At 49.7% G+C, this 23,596-nt stretch overlaps 2 protein-coding genes across 3 annotated transcripts in view; one reads left to right on the top strand and one right to left on the bottom strand.

Moving 5' to 3' along the window:
* SPNS2 (SPNS lysolipid transporter 2, sphingosine-1-phosphate) overlaps positions 1 to 4,979 on the top strand; it is a 143,172-nt gene extending 138,193 nt beyond the window's left edge. For both annotated transcript variants that reach the window (XR_013923671.1, XM_080364992.1), the window contains one exon: positions 320 to 4,979. The gene's annotated coding sequence lies outside the window, so the exon portion shown is untranslated. The remainder of the gene's footprint in view (positions 1 to 319) is intronic.
* Positions 4,980 to 11,425: 6,446 nt separating this feature from the next.
* MYBBP1A (MYB binding protein 1a) overlaps positions 11,426 to 23,596 on the bottom strand; it is a 60,493-nt gene continuing 48,322 nt past the window's right edge. The window contains exons 25-27 of the mRNA XM_080364737.1: positions 14,968 to 15,069; positions 13,683 to 13,807; positions 11,426 to 12,058 (exon numbers count right to left, since the gene is read on the bottom strand). Coding sequence (XP_080220863.1) covers positions 11,545 to 12,058; positions 13,683 to 13,807; positions 14,968 to 15,069 — 741 coding nt within the window. The 3' untranslated portion in view covers positions 11,426 to 11,544. The remainder of the gene's footprint in view (positions 12,059 to 13,682; positions 13,808 to 14,967; positions 15,070 to 23,596) is intronic.

Below are 23,596 nucleotides of genomic sequence, written 5' to 3'. Positions count from 1 at the left end.
ATCTACACAACTGACATAGACAAGACATGGGTGATGCCCTTGAATACTGCGGACAAGAGTCTGAACCTGCTGCTGGTTCAGTCCTCGAGCAGGCTGTGCCTGGATCTCGGTGCATTCCTATTTCCCATCCCAAAAGACTACAGTCCATCCCAAAGTGTTGTCTCCATGCTGGTCACGCTTTGCTAGCCACCAGCTTGCATGGAGGCAAGGGCTCTCTTCGCTGGCCTCTGCCGCAAAGCTGGGGCGCGTGAGTTCACGATTACCAGTCCATTCCCGTGACTACCCCATTAACCACCGCCTTCTCCTCCCTTGTTTGCAGCTGCCAATGAAGGAAACAAGTGAACTCCTGCTCCCACCACCATCACAACAATCTCAAGCTCAAAGCCCTTCTGTACTGGAAACCGGTGGATCCTTCAGCTCCACAGCACCCTGGCAGGGTTATCCAGCACCAAATCAATCGCACCGCTCCAGCCTGCGGGGCCAGGCACTCGGAGGTGAGCAGGGCAGCCTGGAACACAAGAACTTTTTAAGCACAAGGACGTTCACAGGTTCCTCTGACCATTGGAAGCAACTGTCCACTGGACCCAAAATGTGCTACCCAAGTGAGTGACTGTAGATTCTGTATATGGTTTAGTTGTAGCCAACAAAGTCCGCATTGTTTATAGGGCAACTTACGTCCTATTGAATGCTGCTGTTCTGTCAGCACTCCCAGAGACTGCACTAGTTGGGGACCTATCCTGTACATCACCTTTTCTTTAACACTGAAGGCTTAATTCAGATTATTATTTTTTATTTAAATATGTCATAAGATGCTTTATCTCTGCTGAAGACATTAGATGACAGATATATATATATATATTTAGATAAACAGTTTTTATTTAAACATTTAAAATCTGGAGCTGCCTGTGCAACCATACCAGACACGAGTAATGTCTACAGCTCTCCTCATCTCGGTGCCCTGGGATCAGGCCCTCCAAGGGCACCATAGGAAGACTGCCAGAGGGTGACTTACCCATCACCTGAGGCTGAGCAACGGGACAGAGGAGAGAGTTTCGCTGCACTGGGTATGCTGGTGGTTGTTACAGAAAGGCCCAGAAGAACTTTGGGCAGAAATACCTAGGGGCTCTAGAGTCTGCTTGATAGGCTAAATTCAGCCTTGCCTAGGAGGTTCACAGGTTTTTAAAATACCAAAATCCAGCTGGCTGAGTTGCTTTACCTAGGGCCTGGTAGTGCAATACTGCTGTGCCAGTGACATCGTGCTTTGTTTACATGCATATCGCATCACGTGTATCGTCAATGCTAATTCTCCCTGTCAGTATTCTCAAAGCAGGTGGCTGATACTCTACCGTAGCGGTTTCCTTTGGAGCGATGTTTAGGTTAATGCATGCCCAACCCCCTGCACAGTCCCGGGGCTGCTCTTACCAGGGTGTCGCGTTTACCTTTATGAAGATGCATCTGAGATCTTTAATATACAAGGCCAGCGTCTGACCTGTGTTGGTCTCAAACGCAGAAGCACGTGTCTGCAAAGCAGTCAGGGTGCCGTTTCGCTGAGTCTTGCTTCCTGCGCTTTGCCTCCACACGCCGGATTTACGCTAGGTCAGGTTGATGGTGCAACAGCGTGGGAAAGGCAGGTCCTGGAGAAGGAGTCAGGCTTCCAGAGAAAGAGCGTTGGTTCCGTGAACTCCTCACTCCCTTTTTTTCTGTTTCGGCGTCTCCCGCAAGTTTAGATCCCCCCCTCCAGCTTAGCACACATCTCGAGCGGGTGAATGCCCCTCACCCTTGTGCTCATGTTTAATAAGTGGCTGCAGTTGGGCTGCAAATAGGACTAAATCAGCAAAGGAAAAGCCAGACGGGGACTGGATGTGAGTTAAATCTGGAAACTGGCTGTCCCGACCGCGGTGTAAGTTTGCTCGGACACGGGAAGGTACCGTTAGCAAATCTGGGGTTTCTCTGCCGTTCACTTCCAGGATGTGCTAGGACCTAGAGAACAGCATTGTAGTAGAGATGCTCAGTAACTCCAGGTACCAGCAAACCGGTTACTACTCACTGCACAGCCAGTCTCTGCCCAGGTAGATGGGTTCTGAGGGTGACTCCTGTAACAACGTGAGCCTTTCCTCCTCGTCAGACTCCACAGGACTCTTCTGCAAAGGTTGCTCTGTCACCCAGAATCCCTTAACAATAGCTTTAAGATTTGGCTAAACAACCAGAGCCAGAAATTTTCCTCGAGTGCCTGGGCATCCTCTGGAGAACAGCAAGTGGGTGCTAGAAATAATAAAGCAAAGCAAATCCAAAACAATGCTTCATTTCCCACCTCGTGCCACTATTTACATTTGTAGGGGAAATACCGCCTCTGTAGTCTAGGAGCCAAACACTTGGCTTTAAAGGCACATGGATTTCTGATTCCCATTAAGAAATTCCTTGTTATGTTAAGCTGTTTAAAAAGAAACAAAAAGCAACCTAACAATCAGTCATTTCATCTTGGAGACCAAAGAAGATTAGCCACGCTTCCTAAATTCCTTTTCTGATAGGCTCTCTCAGTTGTAGCATTTACCGTTAACAACATGAAGCATTCCTGCTGAAGTCCAGAGATTAGGAATTGTCCTTAAACTTAATTCTCAGGAGTCAAAAATGAAAAGGGAACTGCAGTGTTTTGTGATTTCACTAGCTCTCCTCGTTCGTGACAAGCCCCAACCCCGGTTAGAGAAGCACAGCGCTGCTGCGGGAGGCCAGCTTTACCTCCTGTGCATGTGAAGGAGGTTGCGGTGGCTTTTTTCAACAAGGAAAGAGGGAAGGGAGCAAGCAAGGGAGTTAGAAGCGAGTCCTACCTGCAGCAGTTCCACGCCAAGGGATCCCCGAGTCCCTGCTCCCACATGTTCCCGGCTAAGAGAAGGAAGCCAAAGCAGCAGCTATGACAGCTCAGAGATGAACAGAATGGAAACTCAGCCTTTCCACCTCCTGCGGACGCTGCTGCTCCTTTACACGTTGATGACCCGTAGTCAAACGGCCAGAAGCCAAAAGGCTGCATTTCTTGTTGAGCGTTTCTTGGTTTAGCTGTGAGGAATTGTGCAGTTAGTGCTCTATAAAGGTATTTCATCTATTAGAGGGAAGCCAGCTCACTTAGATCGAGGGTCCATAGATTAAGGCAATAAGAGATCCATCCAGTCTGGACATGAAACGTACGTATTACCAAACAAACTGGATCTATGTTGCCATGTAAACCCCTTCCCCGGACTTGAAGGCACTGTTCCCTGTCCCAGGACATCGGGCCATTTCTGCCGGTGATGACGTGGGGAAAGCCACCGCCTAACCTCAGTTTCTGTATGTGACAAGCTGAGATACTCGCTGTATAAACGAGTGACGTCATGTTTCTGTACTCTAGTAGAGGCCAGAACTTCTGTATTGTTAAAACAAGACTTACAGTGTTGTGTTACACTGGTGCTGAGCTCCGGGCTTAGCCAGCAATACTGTGTGGGTTTCCCCTGTGATTCCATTTTGCGTGGGTATGGATGTCCCAGCCCTGGAAGCTGTTCGCTGTTGACCTTGTGGAGCAGTTTAGGAGCAGTGGAACAATGTTTGCTACACACACGGGAAGTATTTCTGGAATGAGAATGGAAATCTAGACTGAATGCACATTACTTGTATCCAAGCTGGTAAGAACCCTCGTTAAAACTAGTATTTCTGGTTTTATAAAGAAAGGCTTTTAATAGGAAAAGAGAATTAGTTTCTGATGAGGTAGCTATGTATTTTAGTATCCATCACATCAAATGAAGCAAGATTTCAGCCTGTCACTTAAGTAGTTGTTCAAGACATCAACATCGTGTCTGTGGTTCTAAACTTCACCACAAAATTAAATAGGCCCAATAAGGACAGAAATACCTGTAAAGCCACCGATCTCTTGCACGCAAAATCACTTCATGTGAATGTCTGAAAATCAGAGTACACAAACAGGAGCCCTTGAATGCATTTGAGAACATATGGGACAATACTACCAAAAAGGCGGCGAGCACCACGCGCACCCCCACCCCAGCACAGGCACGTCTCCTCAGGGCAGGCTGCCAAGCGAGGGGAAAGGTCTCCAGGTTATCGGCTGGTGCTGCTGTGTCTTGCCCCCACTCCCTGGTACCTGCTGCCTCCCCCTGTTCCTTTGGGCTGCAGCTGGTCCTTCCCCAGTGCCCTGCCCCGGTTCCCCACCTCTGCCCGAGGGCCGAAGGTCTCCCATGGCCGAGGGCCTCCCATGGTTTGCTGCAAGGCGCAGGCTCCGTCCCCTCTCCCCGCACTTTGCTGCATTCATCAGGGTCCGCGCAGGGTGTCCAGAGCGCGCCAGGGAGGGTCCAGGACGCCCTCAGTTAGTCATGAGGGCTCTCTTCCACTCCACTCCATAAACAGTCTGGGTTTTTAAAGCCACCATGAACTCCCTCCACAGATAAACTGCATTTCCACCCATGCAGCCACTACAGAAGCAATTAGGTGACTTGTACACAGCGAGGGAAACAGGTAATGGGAACTGCACAGAGAGGCAAGACGGTGACCCAAAGGCAGCAAACTGCCAGCCCAAGTAACTACAACACCTCCTGCTGCCGCCGCTCGCGGAGTGACCCCAAGAGCCTCTCCCCCTTCACAGAGTAGCTAAGAGTCACCTCAGGGTGACTGAACCCCGTAAATGAATGGCTGTACTCTGGAAAGCAGAATTCCTCTGTGCACCCTCTGTCCTAATTGTCTGTTTTCTTTTCCATTTGCTTTATTGTTTGGTAAACCAGCACTTACAATCACTTTTACTATGTGATGTACGGGAGTATTAGTATATTTTCTTGTTATACAAGGGAGGAGTATAAAATAGTTTTCTGATTTCTTTCAGAAGCAAATGACTATTTTATTTTTTAAGAGCAATTGATTGTGAATCTCAGAGTATAAAAAAAAAAGATAAATAAGCCAAATATATACCTTTATGTAAATTAAGAAATAAAAGTATTTAAAACATACCACCTGGCTCCCTTTCTTGTGTCACACCCCGTGCTCTGCTTGCACGCTCCTGGGGCTGCTGGCTGCAGGGCTGGTCCCTGGGACAAGGCTCCCTGAGCTCCACCAGCCACACAGCTCCTACCGGGAGCACTTTGATGTAGAGAGCGATGAACCCACCTGGACACCAGCCTGCCTGCAGCTTGTTCAAAAAGTACCACCTCGAGCAGGGAAGGGCAGAGGGGTGGTGGGTGACAGCCTCCTTTTCCCCCTGGAGTTGGCTGCCTGGATCCAGGCCAGGATCAGAGCAGGGAGGAAGGAACTGGTGGCGGGCACAGAGGCAGGGTCCTTCTCCATCGCCTTCCAGGCCCCTCACTGCACAGCAGCAACGCCTGTCAGAGCTACAAGACCTGGCTGATCTGACTGATGGAAACGGCTAACGCAGTGGTAGCGGCGGGCTGGGCGCGCAGGAAGCATGCCAGGAAATTCATCCCCAAGTGGCAGCCATGGCAGGCACCAAGGATCCTGAACCAGCTGCGCCTGCCGGCTTCACAGGATGCTTCGCATCCTGCTCGTGGCCAGAAGGAGCGAAGGGGCTGTTCCTGCTGCTCCGGCAGCACTGCGGCCCACCTGCTCTCCTGCCTTGGGCTGCGGTGGCAGCACAGACAAGGTCTGAGTCGCCCCTTACCAGCTGTGGAAGAGCCCTCTCCTGCAGCGCCCTGCAGCGTCTGCCGTCAGTGTTCTTTTCCTTCAGCGCCGCAAAAGTGTCCCAGCCAGGACACCCCTGCCAGCAAAGCATTTGTCACTTAAACAATAAACCCTGATCGATTCTAGTAGTGCATCTCAGGGCTTTCAGCTTAAGTGTACTGTGTAAATGACTCAATTAGGCATAATTTTGAAAATTCTGATGTTCCAGCAGCTAAGCTTTGAAGCTCAGCAGCTTTAGCTTCCATCAACCAACAACTGCTAATGTGACTTTACTGTTCACTTTTTTTAAAAAAAAAATAATCGTGGACATACACATGCATGTGTGCGCACACACACTCCTCTCGCTCTTCCAGCCTCCCCCCGCAGCCGTCCCTTTCCGTAACCCCCACACACACACACGCTGCTTCTGCAGAGCTGTCCCCGAGGCCCTCTGCACGGGCTTGCACAGGGTGACTACACTGACCACCTCCAGCACGTGCTGACAGCCGAGCTGCGCGTCACCTTGGGAAGCCCGAGCTGGCTTGTCCAAGCCGATGCCATTTATGCCCTGGGTGTCCTGGCCCGACTGCTGGTGCCTTCACCACAGCTGTACAAAGAGGTCCTGAGTCCCGCTCCAGATCAGCTCCCAACATGCTGTAACCATCTCCTAGTGTCCCTGGCAAAATCTCTGTATGACACACAGTATATTACATCAAAACTAAAACACTGAAGCGTTAGCATTTGAAGGAAGCTTAAAAGGACACGACGTTTATCTCGCTAGAAGTCAGGTCAGCCATCTCTGTGGTTAGATGCGATGACCAACAGATGCAAGCCAGGAGGAAATCCCTGCAGCCAGGCTTCCCGCTGCCGAGAAGGGCCAGAAAGCGAACCCGTTTGCTGGGTGCCGGGGCAGAGGTTCCATGTGGCCGGCCAGCTGGGACACCCAGCAGAGCACAGCCAGGCTGTTGGGAGAGCCACTGCCCCAATCCAAACCAATACCGAGCGACTGGGAGAGTCCTGCCACCCCCAGAGCACGTGCTGCTGCCTCCTCTAGTCTCACGGCACGAAGCAGAACGCTACAATCTGCGTTAACGCCCCAGGTTGAGGGCTTCTGATGCTATGGAATTACTCCTTTAAGAGACAGCAGGGAAATGTTGCCATTGAGCCCTGCTTCCACTACAACCTGGGGAGGACAGGTTCTCCCTTACCTGAGAGAGGGAGAAAAATAAAACCACAGCTCACCGTTCTGCAGGCTGGACTCACGTGAAGTGCTTCTGAAGACCAGGCATATGTCTTGCCTTGCCTGTCTTTTAGGTGTCTCTCCGGTATGTCTTGAGTCTGCCCCAGGCTGTATTTTACACAAGTCTGGAACAGCTGGAAGTAAACTTGGGACTCATGGCAGCAAGAGCAACTCGGGGGGGGAAAAAATAGCTTTGGTTTTGTTGTCCCACACTTCAAAGTAAAAGCTATTGCAGCTGCTTTCCTCTGGAAGAGGAGCGGCTGCTGGCGAGGTGATCACAGCTACTATGTGCCCCTTAGCATCGATGCTCCGAAGCATACTGGCCACCCGTGACACATCTGTGCCAGTGCCCTGCACTGCTGTGTGACACCCCCCACACTGGCACTACAACCCCGGGCTTCTCCTGCATCAGCAAGACAAGACCCCACGGCTACAGGGCAGGTACTTCCCCGGCAGCCCCGCTAGCCCAGCGACTGTTCACCTTGACCCTGCAGGGCCTCCTGCCGTGGCAGAGGTTTGAAAGCCGCAGACAGATCCAGTCGGATCAAGACTGATCTCATCTCCAAGGATGAGATTCAGAGGGAGGACAGAGACCTGATCACGGCTGTTCCAGCACAGGCTTAGCTTAGGACAGGTAGATTTGTAATCTCTTTTTTTTTTTTACTGCCCAGCTTCACCTGACTGTGACACGCAGCCGCGCTGCCCAGCGCCGCGTTGTCCCAGCCTTTACGCCCTGTCCCCATCCTCCGCTAGCGATTCAGCACCGACTTCGCTGCCAGTCACAGGCAGAACACCCCTCGCCAGCAAACCCTCGCACCTTCGGTTAAAACAGCCTGCACAAGAGAAGCAGGCACCGGGCTGGGAGAGGCGGTTCAGCCCTGCTGCTGCCCGGCCTCCCAGCCCCCAGCACTGCAGCCCAGAGGAGCTGCCCTCTGCTCAGTGCCCCAGGGCCTGCGGCTGTTTTCTTGGTTCAGAAGAACCCTGGAGCTCTTATCACCGCTGAAGAGCCTCTGAGCCCAGGACAGCCGAAAAGAAAAGGCTTCATTAAAATCAAAGCATCCTCTTATCCCCTAAAGCCCTAAAGGTCCAGCAACAGACAGGACATGAAAAAAAGGAAAACTAAACCTTTGCGATTGTAAAAAGGCACAAGTGCGTGCCGCTGAAACACGATTTGACTTGGTGGATTAGTGACTTGTGTTCTATAAACCCTGCATCAAAGCCAGCCTAATGTCGGGTAATTTAATTGGCGAAGGAGTTGTTACCACAGCACAACTCGCACAATGCCTCACAGCTCTCCTGTTCCTTCTCCCCTCCTGCGGGTGCTGGAGGCTCAACACACACCCGAGCTCAGCAGCCTCCCCCCCGGCAAGGTCCGTCAGCCTCTGCTCTGCTGGCACCACCCAGCTGCCATCTTTCTGTCAGAAACAAGAGCTGGCACGGCCTGCGCCTCGTGCTTTGCCTCTTCCCTCTCTGCCCCAAATGACAAAATGATCAGTGACAAACTGATGCACACGAACTCTTCGCCTCTGTGACCCTGCCGGATATCCCAAGTGGCTCAGCTAGCCTCCGTGGCCCCAGCTCACGCGGGCAGGGACGCACCCAGCAGCAGTGGCCACAGCAGGCACGTGGTGGCTCTGGGGTGCCAGGCGGATGGGCTCTCCGCAGACAGGTGAAGGTCCCCTCCCTTTGCTGCCTGGAGGGAGCTCTCATCCAGCTCTACACTGAGCTCTGAAGAAAACCTGCTATTCACACGAGTCCTGTATTGGCACCGGCAAGGTAGAAAGAGCAGAGACAGCAAGCGGTGCCCATCCCTAGCAAAAGCACTGGCCCTGCCACGTGCCACGGGCAGGGGAAGCAGGCTTCAGCCTGCCACAGCAGCTCTGCTGGCAACACCATGAAAGGCTCTTTTTCTCCAACACTGTTACTTTCACCAGGACCTTCTGCTGTCCCACAGCTTGTCTGTGATTGCATCTCTGAGCCTGCAAGTGATGGAGAGCTCAACTGGTCCTTAAACCAATTCAGCACGCTCTATGGGGCAGAAACCGTGCCAGCTGAGGGGGAGAAACACTTGTAGGCAGACGAGGCTTCACTGCAAAAGGATCACAGGGGCAAAAGCTCCTAATGTGAAGCCACAGTACAGCCCAGTGGGCTCCAACGCTGTCTTCCCACTCCCAAGAGACCCATGTACCTGTGTGCCCGCTTTGCTTCCCACCCTCCACACCTACATACCGTTTCTCCTCCAGTTCTGCAGGGGCAGTGGTACAAAGTCCCAGGATGTCCTACTTACAGGCACAGAAAGAAGAAAACAAATCATTAGCGAAGACAGTGTCCAGATTTGAAACCCCTGCTCCCCTTCAGAGCATCTCTGGATCATTAAACATGGATGGCCTTGACCTGCTGGCCTCTTGTATGCTTCGTTTGCATAATATACAAAAAGTCATCACTCAGGAGACATCTGGAGGGGCTTAGCTGGGATTGAGGTTTTACCAAGGCAATGAACCAGCTTTCGGCACTAAATGGCAGCGGCAGGTCAGCACCTCCAGTGCCAACAGCCCCCTTTGAAGCAGAGGCACCCTTTTTCCTGGCGACAAGATTGGCACTAATAATTGCCAATACCTTCTGACTGGGAACAAAGACTTGCAGCTCTTCTGCAGGCTGCAACGGCAGCTATCCCCATCGAGACCCTACAACAACCTTCAGATTAGTAAGTGGCTTGGGAGAAGGTCCAGCAGGACAAATCCAGCCCAAATCGCTCAGCCAAGCGTGGGAGCACCACACAGAGCCGCTTCCCTGCGGGTCTGATCTGTATCGTCCTGGCCACAGACCTGCAGCCTAAGCCTCCATCCTGCTTGGGGACCAGTGGCTTCTGCAAGCCGTGCTGAGGCTGCAGGCCAACAGTTAGCGTGTGTGGGCAAAGGAGAGCTTCCCTTCACACGCTAAGGGCACCGGCAACCTTGCAGGGCTCCCCTTCGCCTCCTGCCCCCATCTGTGCCACTACCTGAAGACACTTGACTTGCAGAGCCCAGCTCCAGTCTGCCTCCTCCTCCTCATCCGGGACGCGCAAGGCTTTGTTTGTTGTTGCTCCTCAGCCCTGCCTCCCCTCAGTGCCAGGGGAAACCAGCTGTGAAGGCAGAAAGCAGAAGGCAGGGAAAGGAAGGACGTTCTCTGCTGAACCCTGCCAGCAGGTCAGCGCGTTACCTCCGGCCCTCACGGGCCAACAGGAGCCAGCGCACTCCTTAGGATGCGCGGCAGAGCTTGCGGGATCACTGCTGTGACATGGAAATGAGAAGAGGGCTGCACCCACCCAGGGGTCTATAATTGAACGTGTTTGCGTTTCTGCCAGCAGCTGTCTCCCGGAGAGTTTTATGCCATTTGAGAAAAGGATCATTGCAAAGGCAGATAAATAGCCAAGGGCAAACAGCCCTTTGCAGCTCATCTCTCGCTCCCTCCAAAAGCAACATGACATTTCCAGTGCCCTTATCTATGTCTGGTGGTACAGACCCACCTGCGGGACAAGAGCCTAAGGCACAGCAGGAACAGCCCTGCTCTAGGGCCCTCCACTCCGCCAGCAGCTGCCGGCTTCCGACAGGAGCCAGCACCAAACTCCTCAGCAGGAGAAAGGACGGTGCCTGGGCCTCCACAGGGACTGCTCCCCTCGGATGCCAGGAGAGGAGTCGGGGCCGGCCAGCAAGGCAGACCTTCCGGCCTCAGGAGCAAGGTGGTCAGCAGATGGGGGCGAGGAAAGGAACGAGGAGCCTTTAGAGGCAACTACAACATGAGTAGGGTTTCAAACACTTGGAGACTCAGCTCCCACTAAGAACCAGGTACCCAACACATCGGATACCTGGCTGTGGCACCCTCCAAAGGGATGATGGCGACCTGTCGTTCAGGAGCCTGGGGATAATTAATCAGATACAATTCCAAGCAGTCACCTTCATAGACTGTTGTAAGCCTGCTGGTAACAGGTACCCTGCATGGCTGCACAAAGCCTGCTGGCCTGGCAGACGAGCAAATCAATCATTTCAATTGTTTCACTGTTTTATCGATGTCCCTATGCTACCACAGGGACCATCACCTCTCCTGCACCCAGCAGCAAAAAGGCAAGAAAGCCAGATGATGGTAGTTACCCGAGTAGCCAAATCGGATATATATGACCCAGAATACGCATGTGCAAGACTCTTTAACTCCAAGCATTTAAGAGACAGCAACTCCAAGACTGGAAAAGCTGTGAGTACTACTGGGGCTGGGCAGGACAGAAACAAGCCTTTAGGAGTTACTTCTGCACCTCCCGCAGGGCTTGACTGCACAATTCAGCAGTGCCAACGCACCTACTGCAACTCCCCAAGAAATCCAAACAAGCTTTTCACTTCTGCCTTGGGAAATTATGGAGACAGGAGTCTGTGCTCCCCAGCACAGGCTGCTTGGCACTGTCAGAGAAGAGAAAGTGGGCATCTACCAGAGCCTGGGGGAAAAGTGACCTCCTGAAGCTCCCTTTGCTCTAAGTTGAACCCTCCACACAAGTCAGACCTGCAGCTTTAGAGCTCAGCATCATGGAAGTTTATTTAAACCCATGAAGGACATAAAAACTATAGTTATAAAAGGTATTAAAACAGTCTTCTGAGCCACACTAGCCAAGTCAGGCCTGTGTGAGTCCCTGGAGTTTACTGCTGTGACACTGGAGTTTTTTTCTCTTTTCTTTTCTTCTTGGCTTTGCCCTGCTTCTGCTGGGTCTCCTGGCTGACACTCCCCTTGGTTTTCTTTGCAGCTGGAACCTGCTCAGCTTCATTGCCTGCATCACCTTTTCTCTTTCTGTTCATCCTCTTCTTCTTCTTCTTCTTCTTCTTGTCAGCCACAGCATCTCCTCCATTAACAGCTTCCTCCCCACCGCCCACCACCGCCACTCCATTCTCCCTGATCGCTCTGTTCTGACTCTCGTGTTTGCCGCTAACGGGCACAAGGCCTTTCTTCTTTTTGGGGGTTTCTGCTCCCAGAGGCTGCTCCTCTGGAGCTGCTTGTACTCCATCTTCACTAGTTACTGGTGCTACTCCATTCTTCTGGGTGCCTTTCTTGCGATTCTTGCGCTTCTTGGTCTCCGGCAGGAAGCCTTTCTTCTTCCGCTTCAGTGGCTCTGCTTCCTGTGCAGGCTTATTGGCTGTCTTCTCCTTCTTGGGCTTCCTGCAAAGAGAGCACCAAAAATCAAAAGCAACTTAGTTTACAGCCAGGGAACAATGTGATCCATGCTACAGGCAGCCCATGAACAGGCAGAAGCACGAGAAAGGCGCAGGAAGCACAGGCATGCTGCAGGGATGAGCGTTATCCCTGGAAGTGGTCCTCAGTCCGCACAGGGGCTAGTTCAATGAACAGCAGGAGCCACACCAGGACTCAGGAAGGGACACGGAGACTTGAGGAAGAATCTCGATTCCACAGACCAGGTAACGCTGTACTTACCACCTTCTCAAGCACACCGGCCTGTGGCCCTGTGCAGGGCTACCGAGACACTGTCTGTCTGTCCAAGGCAATGGCCCCTGCAAGGCCTTCATTGTGCTGAGAATCCCAAGGGGTCTTCCAGCAAGAACCCCCAACAGACCACTGCGGTCTCATCTAGGCAGCCTTTGCACACACGCATGACAGCCCCCGCTGCTGCCTTTCTCTGACAGAGTCCCTCAGCACCTTCACCGCCACCCAGCCTATGCTGCTCCGCACCAGCTCAGCCCCCACACAGGAGTCCTGAGAAGGAACCAGGCTCTAATTCCATGGCCTGCTTTCCCTTGGGAAGCTTTCTGGAGAGTTTTTCAAGCTGTGCCTCTTCAGGGTGGAGAAATGCTATCCTGACAACCTGATGTTGGCACTTGCCTCTCAGCACCTCCACCAGGATCCTGTGCACAAACTACACCTGCCGTAGGTTTGTATCAACTCACCTGCACAAGGATCTCTGCATGCCACAGCAAGACGGCACCCCTGAACCCCAATCCCTTCCTCTGACAGCATGCACAAGCTCAGCATTTCCTACCTTAGCCATCCCCCTCCTAGCTGCTGTCTCTACTAGCCCCTAAACCATGAAGTACAGTGCCAGGGGACCTGTGTGAGACCTGGGGCTGTGTCATCGGGCTGGGTGAGGCCACCGTGCCCTGCAAGCCTGCTCAAAGCGTTAGAAGGGGCCACAACAACAGCTTCAGCTGCCTTGTGTGACTCCTCGCTGCCTGTGAGCCCTCTCACAGCCAGCTACATGCAGGCATTTCCCTCAGAGCCTCTTGCTGGGCTGAGATACCACAGACCGGACCACCCACACACTGGGACCACAGCTCCCGGTCATGAGCAGAGCACCCAGCATTCCCTGATGCTGTGTGTCTCACTAAATACTGCCAGCAGGAAGGGGAAACCAAAGTTCTGATTGCAAGCTATTGGTAGAAAGGAGGAAAAGATCCTACGTCATTTTTTTGTTGCCCCAAAGCAAAAATCAACTCCAGCAGCCACTTAATGCGGGAGCACTAAAGCATAAACACTGAACGCTCTTCAGCTTTCAGAGCTGCAAGGCCACCACTCCAAGCATCAGGCTGGCGATCCAGACACTAAGGAGCCCAAAAATCACTGGAAAGGACTGAAGGTCCTGGCATGTACTCTCTGGTATCCAGTCACTTCCCAGGACAGCTGCTCATTCCCTCCAGCCTCACATTTGCAGAATCAGTCCACACTGCCTTGACTTCCTTTCTCTTCCTACTTCCCCACATCAACAAGGACAAGCAGACAGGCAGGCAGTCTCCCAGGCAAGCCGAGAAGCCAGAGTGCCAAGCATACATACGTGTAATTCAGCCAGCGCATGACGTTCCAGTAGAGAGAGTCGAGACGTGCTGAATTCCCAATGCCTTCTGGCTGGTTCAGAGCTACCAGCACTTTGTCCAACTCTGTCAACTTCACATGCAGCTTCTGTAAGAGGGAAGCACAAACAATCCACAGAGCAAACTCAGAAGGGGCAGTCACAGCAGCAGGGCACAGGCCGCCCTCAGGATAAGACTATGGCAGGAATAACCAATCCTGCCTGGCTTCTCCAAGCCACTACCCTAAGCCCAAATGCAACACTTCAGTTTGGGGGCAAAAATCGGTGAGTCAAGTCACACCACGCCATCAGGTACAGAGTTTGCTTGAAAACTGGGCTCTAGCATGAAAGTTGTGAGTCTAACAGCTAGAACTGTACGGCCACAAAAGGGACTGAAAGGTCCTTCGGTCCTCTTTCCTTTCCAGTCCATGGCTGGGAGCAGGGGGAAGACAACACAAGACTATGTACCAATCTAAAAGAAAAGCAGCAGTATTTTCAGTCTGGTTTCGAAAGACCACAATCACACTGCCTCTGGCTGCCTCTTCAGTAACCCACTGGCTAATTTCAGTAAAACCTGACAGTAAGGGGTGTCTCAAAGGCTATTCAGTTCCTACAAGAGCCTTGGAAATAATTTCTCTCCTCCACCCACTTTCCTATTAGGTCTTCACAAAGAAACAGGCTGTGGTGCGAGCTCAGTGCTTATCAGTAGGAAACTGGGCTTCAGCAATTCTGCTGCTTATGGTATTTTGCTCCAGTAAATAAGACCATGCTGGAGACTTACTTTTCACCTACAGAAAATCTTCTCGTGTTCAAAAAAACCTGTTTTTCATTAGGGAAGACAAAGCTCCGGAACAAAGCTTCACTCCTGCTCACAAAGCTTCTGAACAAGTCTCAGGTTTTGGGAATCAAAATCTCTGGGGTTCAGTGGATCGGCCACAGCAATCATCTGGGACAAAATCCAGCTCACCGCCACTGTATCCCAGGCTGTATTTCTGCTGATAAGAAAGGAAATGCCACATGTGTTTGCAGAACACTGCACAAATCCTTCAACGAGCTCCTGGAGATCAGCTCGTAAGAGCTATGGATCACTCCTTCAGACATGAGGGCTTTTCTGTCCTCACATTCAGCCAGGCATTCCCTCTAGGGGTACCTTTGGTAAGAAATCAGGTGGGATGTAGCAGTCACAAGGTAAAATCCAAGTGTGACATTTAAAAGAGGCCTTGGGGGTATTCAGAACAGCCATCTGCCACACATCGGGTCATGCACTCACCTGCTCCGTCACAGTTTTGAGGAGAAAGTTCAACAGCTCCAAGCTCCTGGCAACTTTCTCTTTCTCAGCCTTCACGATACACTTGCCAACCATTTTCAAACTCTGCAGATTAAATGGGAAGATCGAGAAGAAGCATGCATTATATGGGGAAACAAATTACCCTTCTCAGGAGAAAGTAGAAATGAGGAACGACTGGCGGGATTAACCTGTCACCAAAATAACTCTGGAACACAAACCCCACCAAACTCTGGAAATGCTCGGGAGGGTACGTGGTGGAAGTGGCTGATGCCCAGGTTAACTAAGAAACAACTGGACAAATTTGGCAAGAGGAAACGTAGCGGCAAGGCACAACCCAGCTGCTCCCCTTAGTTTCTAAGCTAAAGCGCAACTGGAGACACGTTACTGCCTTCTGGAGAAAAAGATGGTATCTGCCCCTGCCCTGGAAAGCCCAGGAGGCTGCCAGACAACAGCGTCACCTGAGGGACAACAGCTACCCAGCTGCAGAAGCTGGGATTTACACATAAAGCACTAATGCAAAAATCCATTAACGTCCCTAGGAAATCCCAGTTGCCGGCACTAGAACAGGGCTTGTCAATCAAGCTTAAATTCACTGAAATGACTGAGAGAAAAATCTCGTCTGTGTTCCCTTTATGTGCTGCAGGGTTTCTGAGACACTGAAAGGTCTGGCTTAGAGGAAAATCACTCCAAAGACAGGTCAAATAAAAGCCAGAGTTATTTACAAGTGGAGAAGGGCAGAAAATGGCCTTAAAAAGGCAGATGGATCAGAGAGGTGGCCCGGCGGCTCAGGGGTACTGATCCTCTGCCTGCAGCTGGTCCTCACAGCCCAGTTACACGGTAGGTTTCTTCCCCGCTGTATTCCTGTGTGGATGCACACACCACAGCAAGCCCCGGAGCCTGCATGGATTACACCAACATGAGACAGGATTTGCAGGGACAAAGCTTCTTGTAGACAGTGGTTTGCCCCATCGCAGCCTACTCTCTCTAGAGAAGGCTGCATGTGGCCAAGCCCGACTTTGCTTGGAATTTGACCATGCCAACGCAGCCAACAGGCAAGGTCCACCCCAGGCTCAGCATCCTCAGTTCCTCAGGCAACATGCATCACTGCACCAAACCTGCACCCAGCAGTGGAAGGTCATAGTTCTCCAGGAAATGCAATCTCTCCCATGAGACCACCTATCTCTTTTGATCCATTCAGACTGGAAGTAATTTTAAGGACTGAGCAAACTTACTCCATCTGTATCAGCATAAAGCTGACAAAGTAAAAAGCCTCACAGATACTGAGAGAAAAAAAGGAATTTATTCTCCAAAGCAGGCTCTTTCAGTAACGACACCCACAACAGAAAAATAACGATACCCAGCAAGAGGGTAAAGAACAATTTTAGCAGAAAAAGTGGGGAGACCACATAATAGCTGCAGGAACAGAGGCCTTCAAGGGGCATTATTTACTATCTGCACAGGCCCCACACCCTCAGAATACCTGTTTTAAAAAATAAAGATAGTTATTTCCTGACCGGGATGGTCCACTCAAGCCCTGTATTAGAAAGCCACCAAGTTCTACTGGCTGAAATTCATGCCATAACTACATCTGACTATCAATACCTTGCTAATTATGCTAATTACTCTCTCCTGATATAGACAGATGTGCTGCAACTCTATTCCAGAGCTGTCACTACCCTACAAGGTCACACAATTTAATAGCTCTAAAATGAGAAACAAATAGAGGGGGGTGGTGGTTTAAAAAAAAATTAAAAAGAAACCTTCACATGTAGGATTTAACACCCCATATGCCACGCACACTCCATTTATTAGCCTTACCACAATAAATAACAATAATAAATAACATCAACAATAATAAAAACAAAAAAGCCTGATTTGCATAACAGATTTCTTTGCAATTTGAAGAACAAGACACTGCCAGGTGAACAGTCATTACTTGTGGTTGAAGCAGCTTTCAGAGAGGCTGTTAGGTTGACATCCTTATTTTGCTAAGTTGCATACAAGTTCACAGTGAGAGGAAATCAGTACGGATTGTCAGCTCTTCGGAACAAGAAGGATCAGTGCAGTACTGTGAGAAGGAGCCACAGTGAAGCCAACTGTCATTTTTTCTTTTTAATATGCAAACATTTCAGAATTAAGAAGGTGTTAAAAATAAACTGCGTCTTCTCTTCACTGTAGATGAGAGATGTACACAACTGCATTTAAATTGCACTGGCTCGACTCTGGCTGTTCTTGCTGCCATCCCTACTTCTCAGAATTGCCCTGATCCTTTGAAGGGTTTGAAACAAATCCTACTGAAGTCAACAGAAAAGTCCTATAGCTCTGAAAAACACCCGAGGGGCTGATTTTCAGAAGTCTGCAAACAGTTTTCAGGTGCTTGGGAAATTGGGAAGTGTGTCTAGTTTGGGGTGCCCTACCAAATTCATGCAGACCTGCAGAACAAAAAGGGTGGCTTGCCCAGGTGGAGATAGAAAATACCACTAGTCTAGCAACATCAGTTCTGTAAGACTAAGCATTTATATTAAAAGGAGTGTTTTGCATGAGTCTGGAAACAGAAGCGCAGTTCCACCAGCATAAATAGCCAGAAGCTATTCAGTAGAATTTAAGCGCTTTGCAAACAGCTTTGCAAACTGAAATGGATCACTTTTAAACAGCACTCAGAGAAGACCAGGAAGGAACAAGAAGGAGTGGTAGTGGGTGGAGAAGCCAAAGGAGCAGCAAAGAAGCAGCAGACAATTCATTTCTACAGTACGCAGTTTTCTCTAGTCCCGAAGCAGAATGGATTGGCTTTAAGGAAGCTGGATTCAGATAAAGTCTTACTGTTTCTCAGTATGTGTCTTTTCCCTTTCCCTTCTGCTACAAAGGGTGTGAAAGAAATTTACTCCAAAGAGCACAAAAATGCCAGTACCTCTGTATGTGGTATGGTTGAGACAATCAAGCCAACTTAAAGACTTGAGTTCAATTCCCGCTCAGCTCAGTGTCACTTGTTATCTTGATCTCCTCACCACTGCCTCAGAGTACTTCCCCACTGCACGCTACATGAGATGACTATCTTCTGTCACACGTTGCTTCACTCTCGTCCTCCTAGCACGGGGAGTGTACACGGCGGAGCTTTTGCTTCTGTGGGATCTGCGTTAGCATGCAACACCAACAGAAACATGCTGTGCTCTGCTTATGTAAAAGCAGCTGACTTTGGACTGGGGCTGCTGGCAAGCCTTAGGGAACTGATCCCAAACTTCTTCAATGGGAACTGGGTCTAAACCTCAAAAGCAGCTTTCCCAAGTATCTGTCATAATTTCTTGCTACATAAGGTACCAACTGTTGTCTGTACGTTGTGAGTTCGCACAGCAGATCGCTTTGGTCTGCTCCCCCCCTCAGCTATCTAAGAAAGATGAAATTAACAGTGCCACTCCAATTGCGTAGGTCAGTCATTTCACAGGCCTACCATGATTTCATTTGGGGAATATATAAAATACAATCATAAAATTAAAGCAAAAGCTATTATGTAACAGATGGCAAGCCTCAACACATGGCAAAAATGCCTTGAAAAGGAAAGCAGTATTTCAGTCATCTGCAGCATCCTTAGGAGAGCCTCAAACACTGATTAGATCACAAAAGACTTGCGCAAGGTTGGCAAGTATCTCCATTTTACACAGCAAGACTGAGGCACAAAGCAGGGGTTTTGCTTCCAGCTATGCTACAGGTCAGTGGTGGAGGGTTAAGGGAAAACGCAGAAGAACTTGTCTAACCACCTGTTCTGTGATTCTCTGCCATCAAGCACTCTTGGCAAGCGTACCCAGCTCTCCCTTCCCCTGCTCCGAAAGCATTACCAACCTGACAGCCACATAACCCAATCACTCGATACTAAAAGCAGAGAGACCACATGACTTCTACTCGAACGCTACACTTGCATCACTTGCTGATTGTGGGGGTTTTCTCCCATTTTCTGCTTTTCTTACTCTGCTCCTTCAGTAACAGCCAGTCCCAAATTACAGGGAACCCCGGTTCCAGTTACAGCTCAGTAATACCTGTGATGGTTAATCACGCCTGTACATCTGAGCTGTCAGCAGATCTAGGCAGGTCATTTTCCAAAAGGAAAAAATACGGAGGCAGTTTTCACAGCTGGAACTCCCATCTCATCTCAAGCCAATACAGCAACACAGTTCCTGCCTCACCCTACATGGATTCAGCAGGCAGAGATGGTTTTGTCTTGTATCAAACACACTGCTGCCAAAACCCTCTGGCTGTTTCTGGTAGAAGGCACTCCTGGATCCAAAGATCTCTGCTTCTTGGACTTCTACAAGGAGAAGAACACACTCCCAGCATCTTATCAATCAGTGTTTTTTCTTATATTCCCCACGGAGATATCCCAACTACTGCAGGATCCAACCTTCATTCCATTTCTCATTGCACTTCACAACTTTCCTTCATCTTTACGAAGCATAAAACAAGTTTGTTAGAGCACAGGAGGTAAATACCTGCAGCAATTCAGTCATAAATTAGGACAGAGGGCTGGCAACTAGTTAACCTAGCTCTGTGGTTAACAAACTGAGGCAGCTCTATGCCTCAGTCTCCCAGATAGGATGTTAGTCTTAGCCTAAACCTAGTTTCAGGTTCCCCTGAAACCTGCCATACAGCAAAAAGTGATGCATGTGCATCCAGAGCCAACGTCAGCATCCCAGCCACTGCCCAGCTTTCCCTGCAGGGGAGATGGCAATACACTGTTACATGGAGCCAGGCAATATTTCTGGAAGCCTCCACATTCGCACTCCCCTACAGTCTCAGCCTGCCTGCACCTCTGCCCCTTTCACAGGTACCACAGTGGGGGACACACTTAGCCCAGACTTAAAAAGACACAGCAGCGTCTATTCTGCTACCAAGAGACGAGCACGTTTCCTAGCTGGAAATTGGAACACCATTTGATATTTAAACATTCCCAGCACATCCTTCAGCCTATTTCATTGTTCAAAACAAACAGCCCAGCCCTTCTGACAGATCCATCACCGCTCCGTGAGCTGGAGAATCCCAGCCAACCTGCATTCTTTCCGCACACTGCGCTATCTCCATCCTTCCCCCTCCTCCCCCGTAACAGGCCTGGTGCTGATGGATAAATGTGCAGATTCATCGCTGAATAAAGTGCCAAGTGCCTTCTGCAAAACATATACCTCCACCCGCCCTGCACGACCTTACACTCCCTGCCACAGCCCCAGGTTGCTAAGGTAAATTCTCTTCTCCAGCTGTAAATAGTTCAGCAAAATTTCCACCCTACCGAATGGTCACAGTCACGACCAGAAAGCGCTGAAGAGGTCTGCTCTCAGCACACTGACTGCTTTCACGCCGACTGTGAAAGCGAAAGCTTTGCCCTAGCTCCCATGCTGCATGCGGGGGCCCAGAGCAACAGGGTCCCTATGGTGGGCTCACACCCCGAGGGGCTCCAGCAAGTGGGTTTGGGGCCCTACAAGCCTGTGCCTTTTATCTCAGCCAAAGCACAAGTTTTCCTACGTCAACATACAGGTAAGCTGAGAGGTTTGGGAGGGGCACAGCCTTCCTCTGCTATTTAGAAGCTAATAACAAACTGACAACCAAATTATTTTAGTATTCTGTGTGCTCACAGCTCCTGTTATTATCCAATGTAAGCACCCTGGCCTCACCTGCAATTACACTCACATTTCTCCTGAGAGGCAAGAGGCAAGCCAGCATCATTCCCTCAGTTTCGCAGAGGCTCACAGAGGCCAAGTAACATGACTGAGTCACACAGATCACGACAGAGCCAGGAATCAACTCTGAGCTTCCCAAAACCCAGGCAAGCCACCCTCAAACACTTCCTTTCATGACAGTATTCACTCTACAACAGAGGAACCCAAGCTAGAACTTAGGGTTAGATCATGAAAGACAAAGAAGGGACGAGAGATGAGTATGCTGCTCAACACCAGTTTCCAGATGCATTTCCAGCTCCACGTACGCAAGGTACACGAGCACACCCGGAGAGGGTCTCACACCACCCACCTGAACAGGACAGCAGCTGCTGTCGAGAGCACTTAAAAGAGGAGAAAAAAAAAAACCACACAAAAAACCCCACCAAAAAAAAACAGTCCCTCCTCCCTCCGTTCTCTCTCACTAAGTTTCTGCCGACAAAGTACAAGTGTTCAAAACTTTTTTCCTTGCATCTCTAGCAAAAACAAGTCAAGAAATGCTCACAAAGGGAAGGGAACCACCAGGTTTCTGCTTGTCCCTGACTGAGAGAGGAAGGGAAGGTAGGGGACTAAGCAGACCCCTATGTCAAAGGGTATGACTAAAGGGCATTTTTGGCATTTTTGCAATATTTATTTTGGCTCTTACTGGAGGGAGGAGCCCCCAAATCCGGAAGCCATTCTCACAGAAAATGTCAATGTTTTCCCAAGTTTAAAGATCTGATTTTTTATTTTTTTTTCCACAGACCACATGAAAATGCAGCAGGGAAATCCATACAGGGCAGCTGAGGGAACAGAGGAGAGTAAGTTCTCCACAGAGACATCCAGCATTCCGAAAGCATGTCAAAGATATCAGTTAAATCACTACTGGCCTCATTTTACAAGCTAAGAGGCTGAGAAAGGGCAATGAATTAAGAATTTATAAAGATGGACAGATAAAATTCAGGCAATCTTCAGGACAAAAACTGAAGAACAGCTTTTTTAGAGATTTGATGAAGTCATTGTTAATAATTCATCTCCCTACAAATTAAGACACTGATAATCAAATGGGATGCCCTTCAGAAATGAAGGGCATGTCTACACTGGAAGGCTAGATAAGTACACCCCTCTCTCCCCCACACATTCTGAGTGGTTCCAGCTAGTTATTTTAAATCCCTCGCTGAACAACACAATAGCCACAAAGCCCTCTAATGCCACACAATAAAAAAAGTTGTCAGCATACAGTAACTTTCAAATGATACAAGTCTTGGAAAAGAGGTCTTGGGTTATCGATACCATCCCTTGCACAGGCCATGTCTACATTCATGCCTTTCAATGGAAACACTGCTGCCTGCCCAGTCCGAATATAAGTAACCACCTAAGTGGAATCACATGTGTCTCATTAGGATTATGTGTATATTTATCTGAATGTCTCCACTATCGGTGACTGGGAAAGCTCCGGTCTTGCACTGGACTTAGGTATCAGATTCTGTGAGCGTTTTTACGTCCTAGGATGCCTTGATCCCATTTTGGTTTCTACCAACCAACCTGAACACTATCCGCTCTGCCCATCCCTTATGACACTGACACAACAAGCAAAGGAAAAAAGAGTAATAAAGTTGGGCTGTTCCTATGATGTACTTACTGCAGAAGAGAAACAAAGGAAACCCTCAGGAAACTGCTGTGTACAAGCTGGAGAAAGCAGTTTCAACAACAGTTTTCGGAGGGCTGTTCTGTATTGGAGTTGCTCAGCCGTGACAACACATTTTCTGGACTATTCCTCAAGATCCTTTCCCACCTCCCCCTGACTTTCACATCATAACTGCGAGTTTCAGCTTAAGTTGGGAGTTACACAAAGCACCTCAGCTCAGGAAGGCAAGGCAGCCAGTCTCTGCCAAAGGGATGACAAAAAAAGGTAAAAAAACTATGTATTCAGATCCTGGAGCTTCCTGCCCCAAATCTGTCAGTGAGTTACTCAAAAATTGGCACAGGTTCAAGATCACTCTAAAGCCAAGACAGCACTTTTGTAACCCACCAGAAAGAAAACAGAAATATATCTAATGGGGAAACAAACACCAGCAGGTGCCGGCAATGACAACTGGGAGAGCTGGAAGACCAAATCGAGAGGCGCTTGACAGAGTCAAAAAGACAGTGTGTGTGCCCTAGCAGCAACCCCACGGAGATCCCACCAAAACCGTGGGGCAGCTCCTTGCATGAAATGGGGAACCTGGGCCTCACCTTCTGCCACCAGCCTCACTGCATGACTCCGAGCAGTCTGGACTCACAACCACCAGCACCCTCCTTAGGTAAGGCAGGGACAGGGATTGCTATCCAACACCGGGCTGTTGTGAAGCCAAGTTAAAGAACAGATTGTCCGTGCACAGAGAGTGTCTCTGGGATGTCTCAGGAGACCAGAGTTTGATTCTTGGCTCAGCTAACAGCCAAGCGTGTCATGTGTCATCTGTGAAACGGGGTGAATGACTTCAGTAAAGTAAATACATTAGAACTTGGGTTTATGCAAAATACTTTCTTCATTGCATCAACAACTCACTGGTTTGAATTTCCTTTGTAAAGTGCTTTGAGACCTACTGATAAAAGAACAAAGCTCTGGAAGAGGAAAAAGTTTCTGTCAGTCTAGGATCTCAGGTGAGCTCTGCCATTTACAATATGAAGCAATTTCTTTATATTGTAAACATAACTGAGCCGTCTAGACTCCCAACATTAGAATAAACTTGAATAACTGTAGTAACATTCTGCTTTGTGTAAAGTAACTATTTAGGACTTGGGAGGCCAAAACTGTGCCAAAGCTACTTCTCTGCTTCCTCACCTTGGCAGTCGCAGGGCTTGTGGACAAGGCTTTCTGCTCAGGAGACCCAGCACAACAAGCCAAGAGCACCAACAGCAAGCAGAGCTCTCGTAAAAACAAGTCAACTCCGAAGCAC

Source organism: Falco punctatus (genome assembly GCF_963210335.1).
Source record: "Falco punctatus genome assembly, chromosome: 1".
In the NCBI taxonomy this organism is placed as follows: Eukaryota; Metazoa; Chordata; class Aves; order Falconiformes; family Falconidae; genus Falco; species Falco punctatus.
This window is presented reverse-complemented; position numbering and strand designations above follow the sequence as displayed.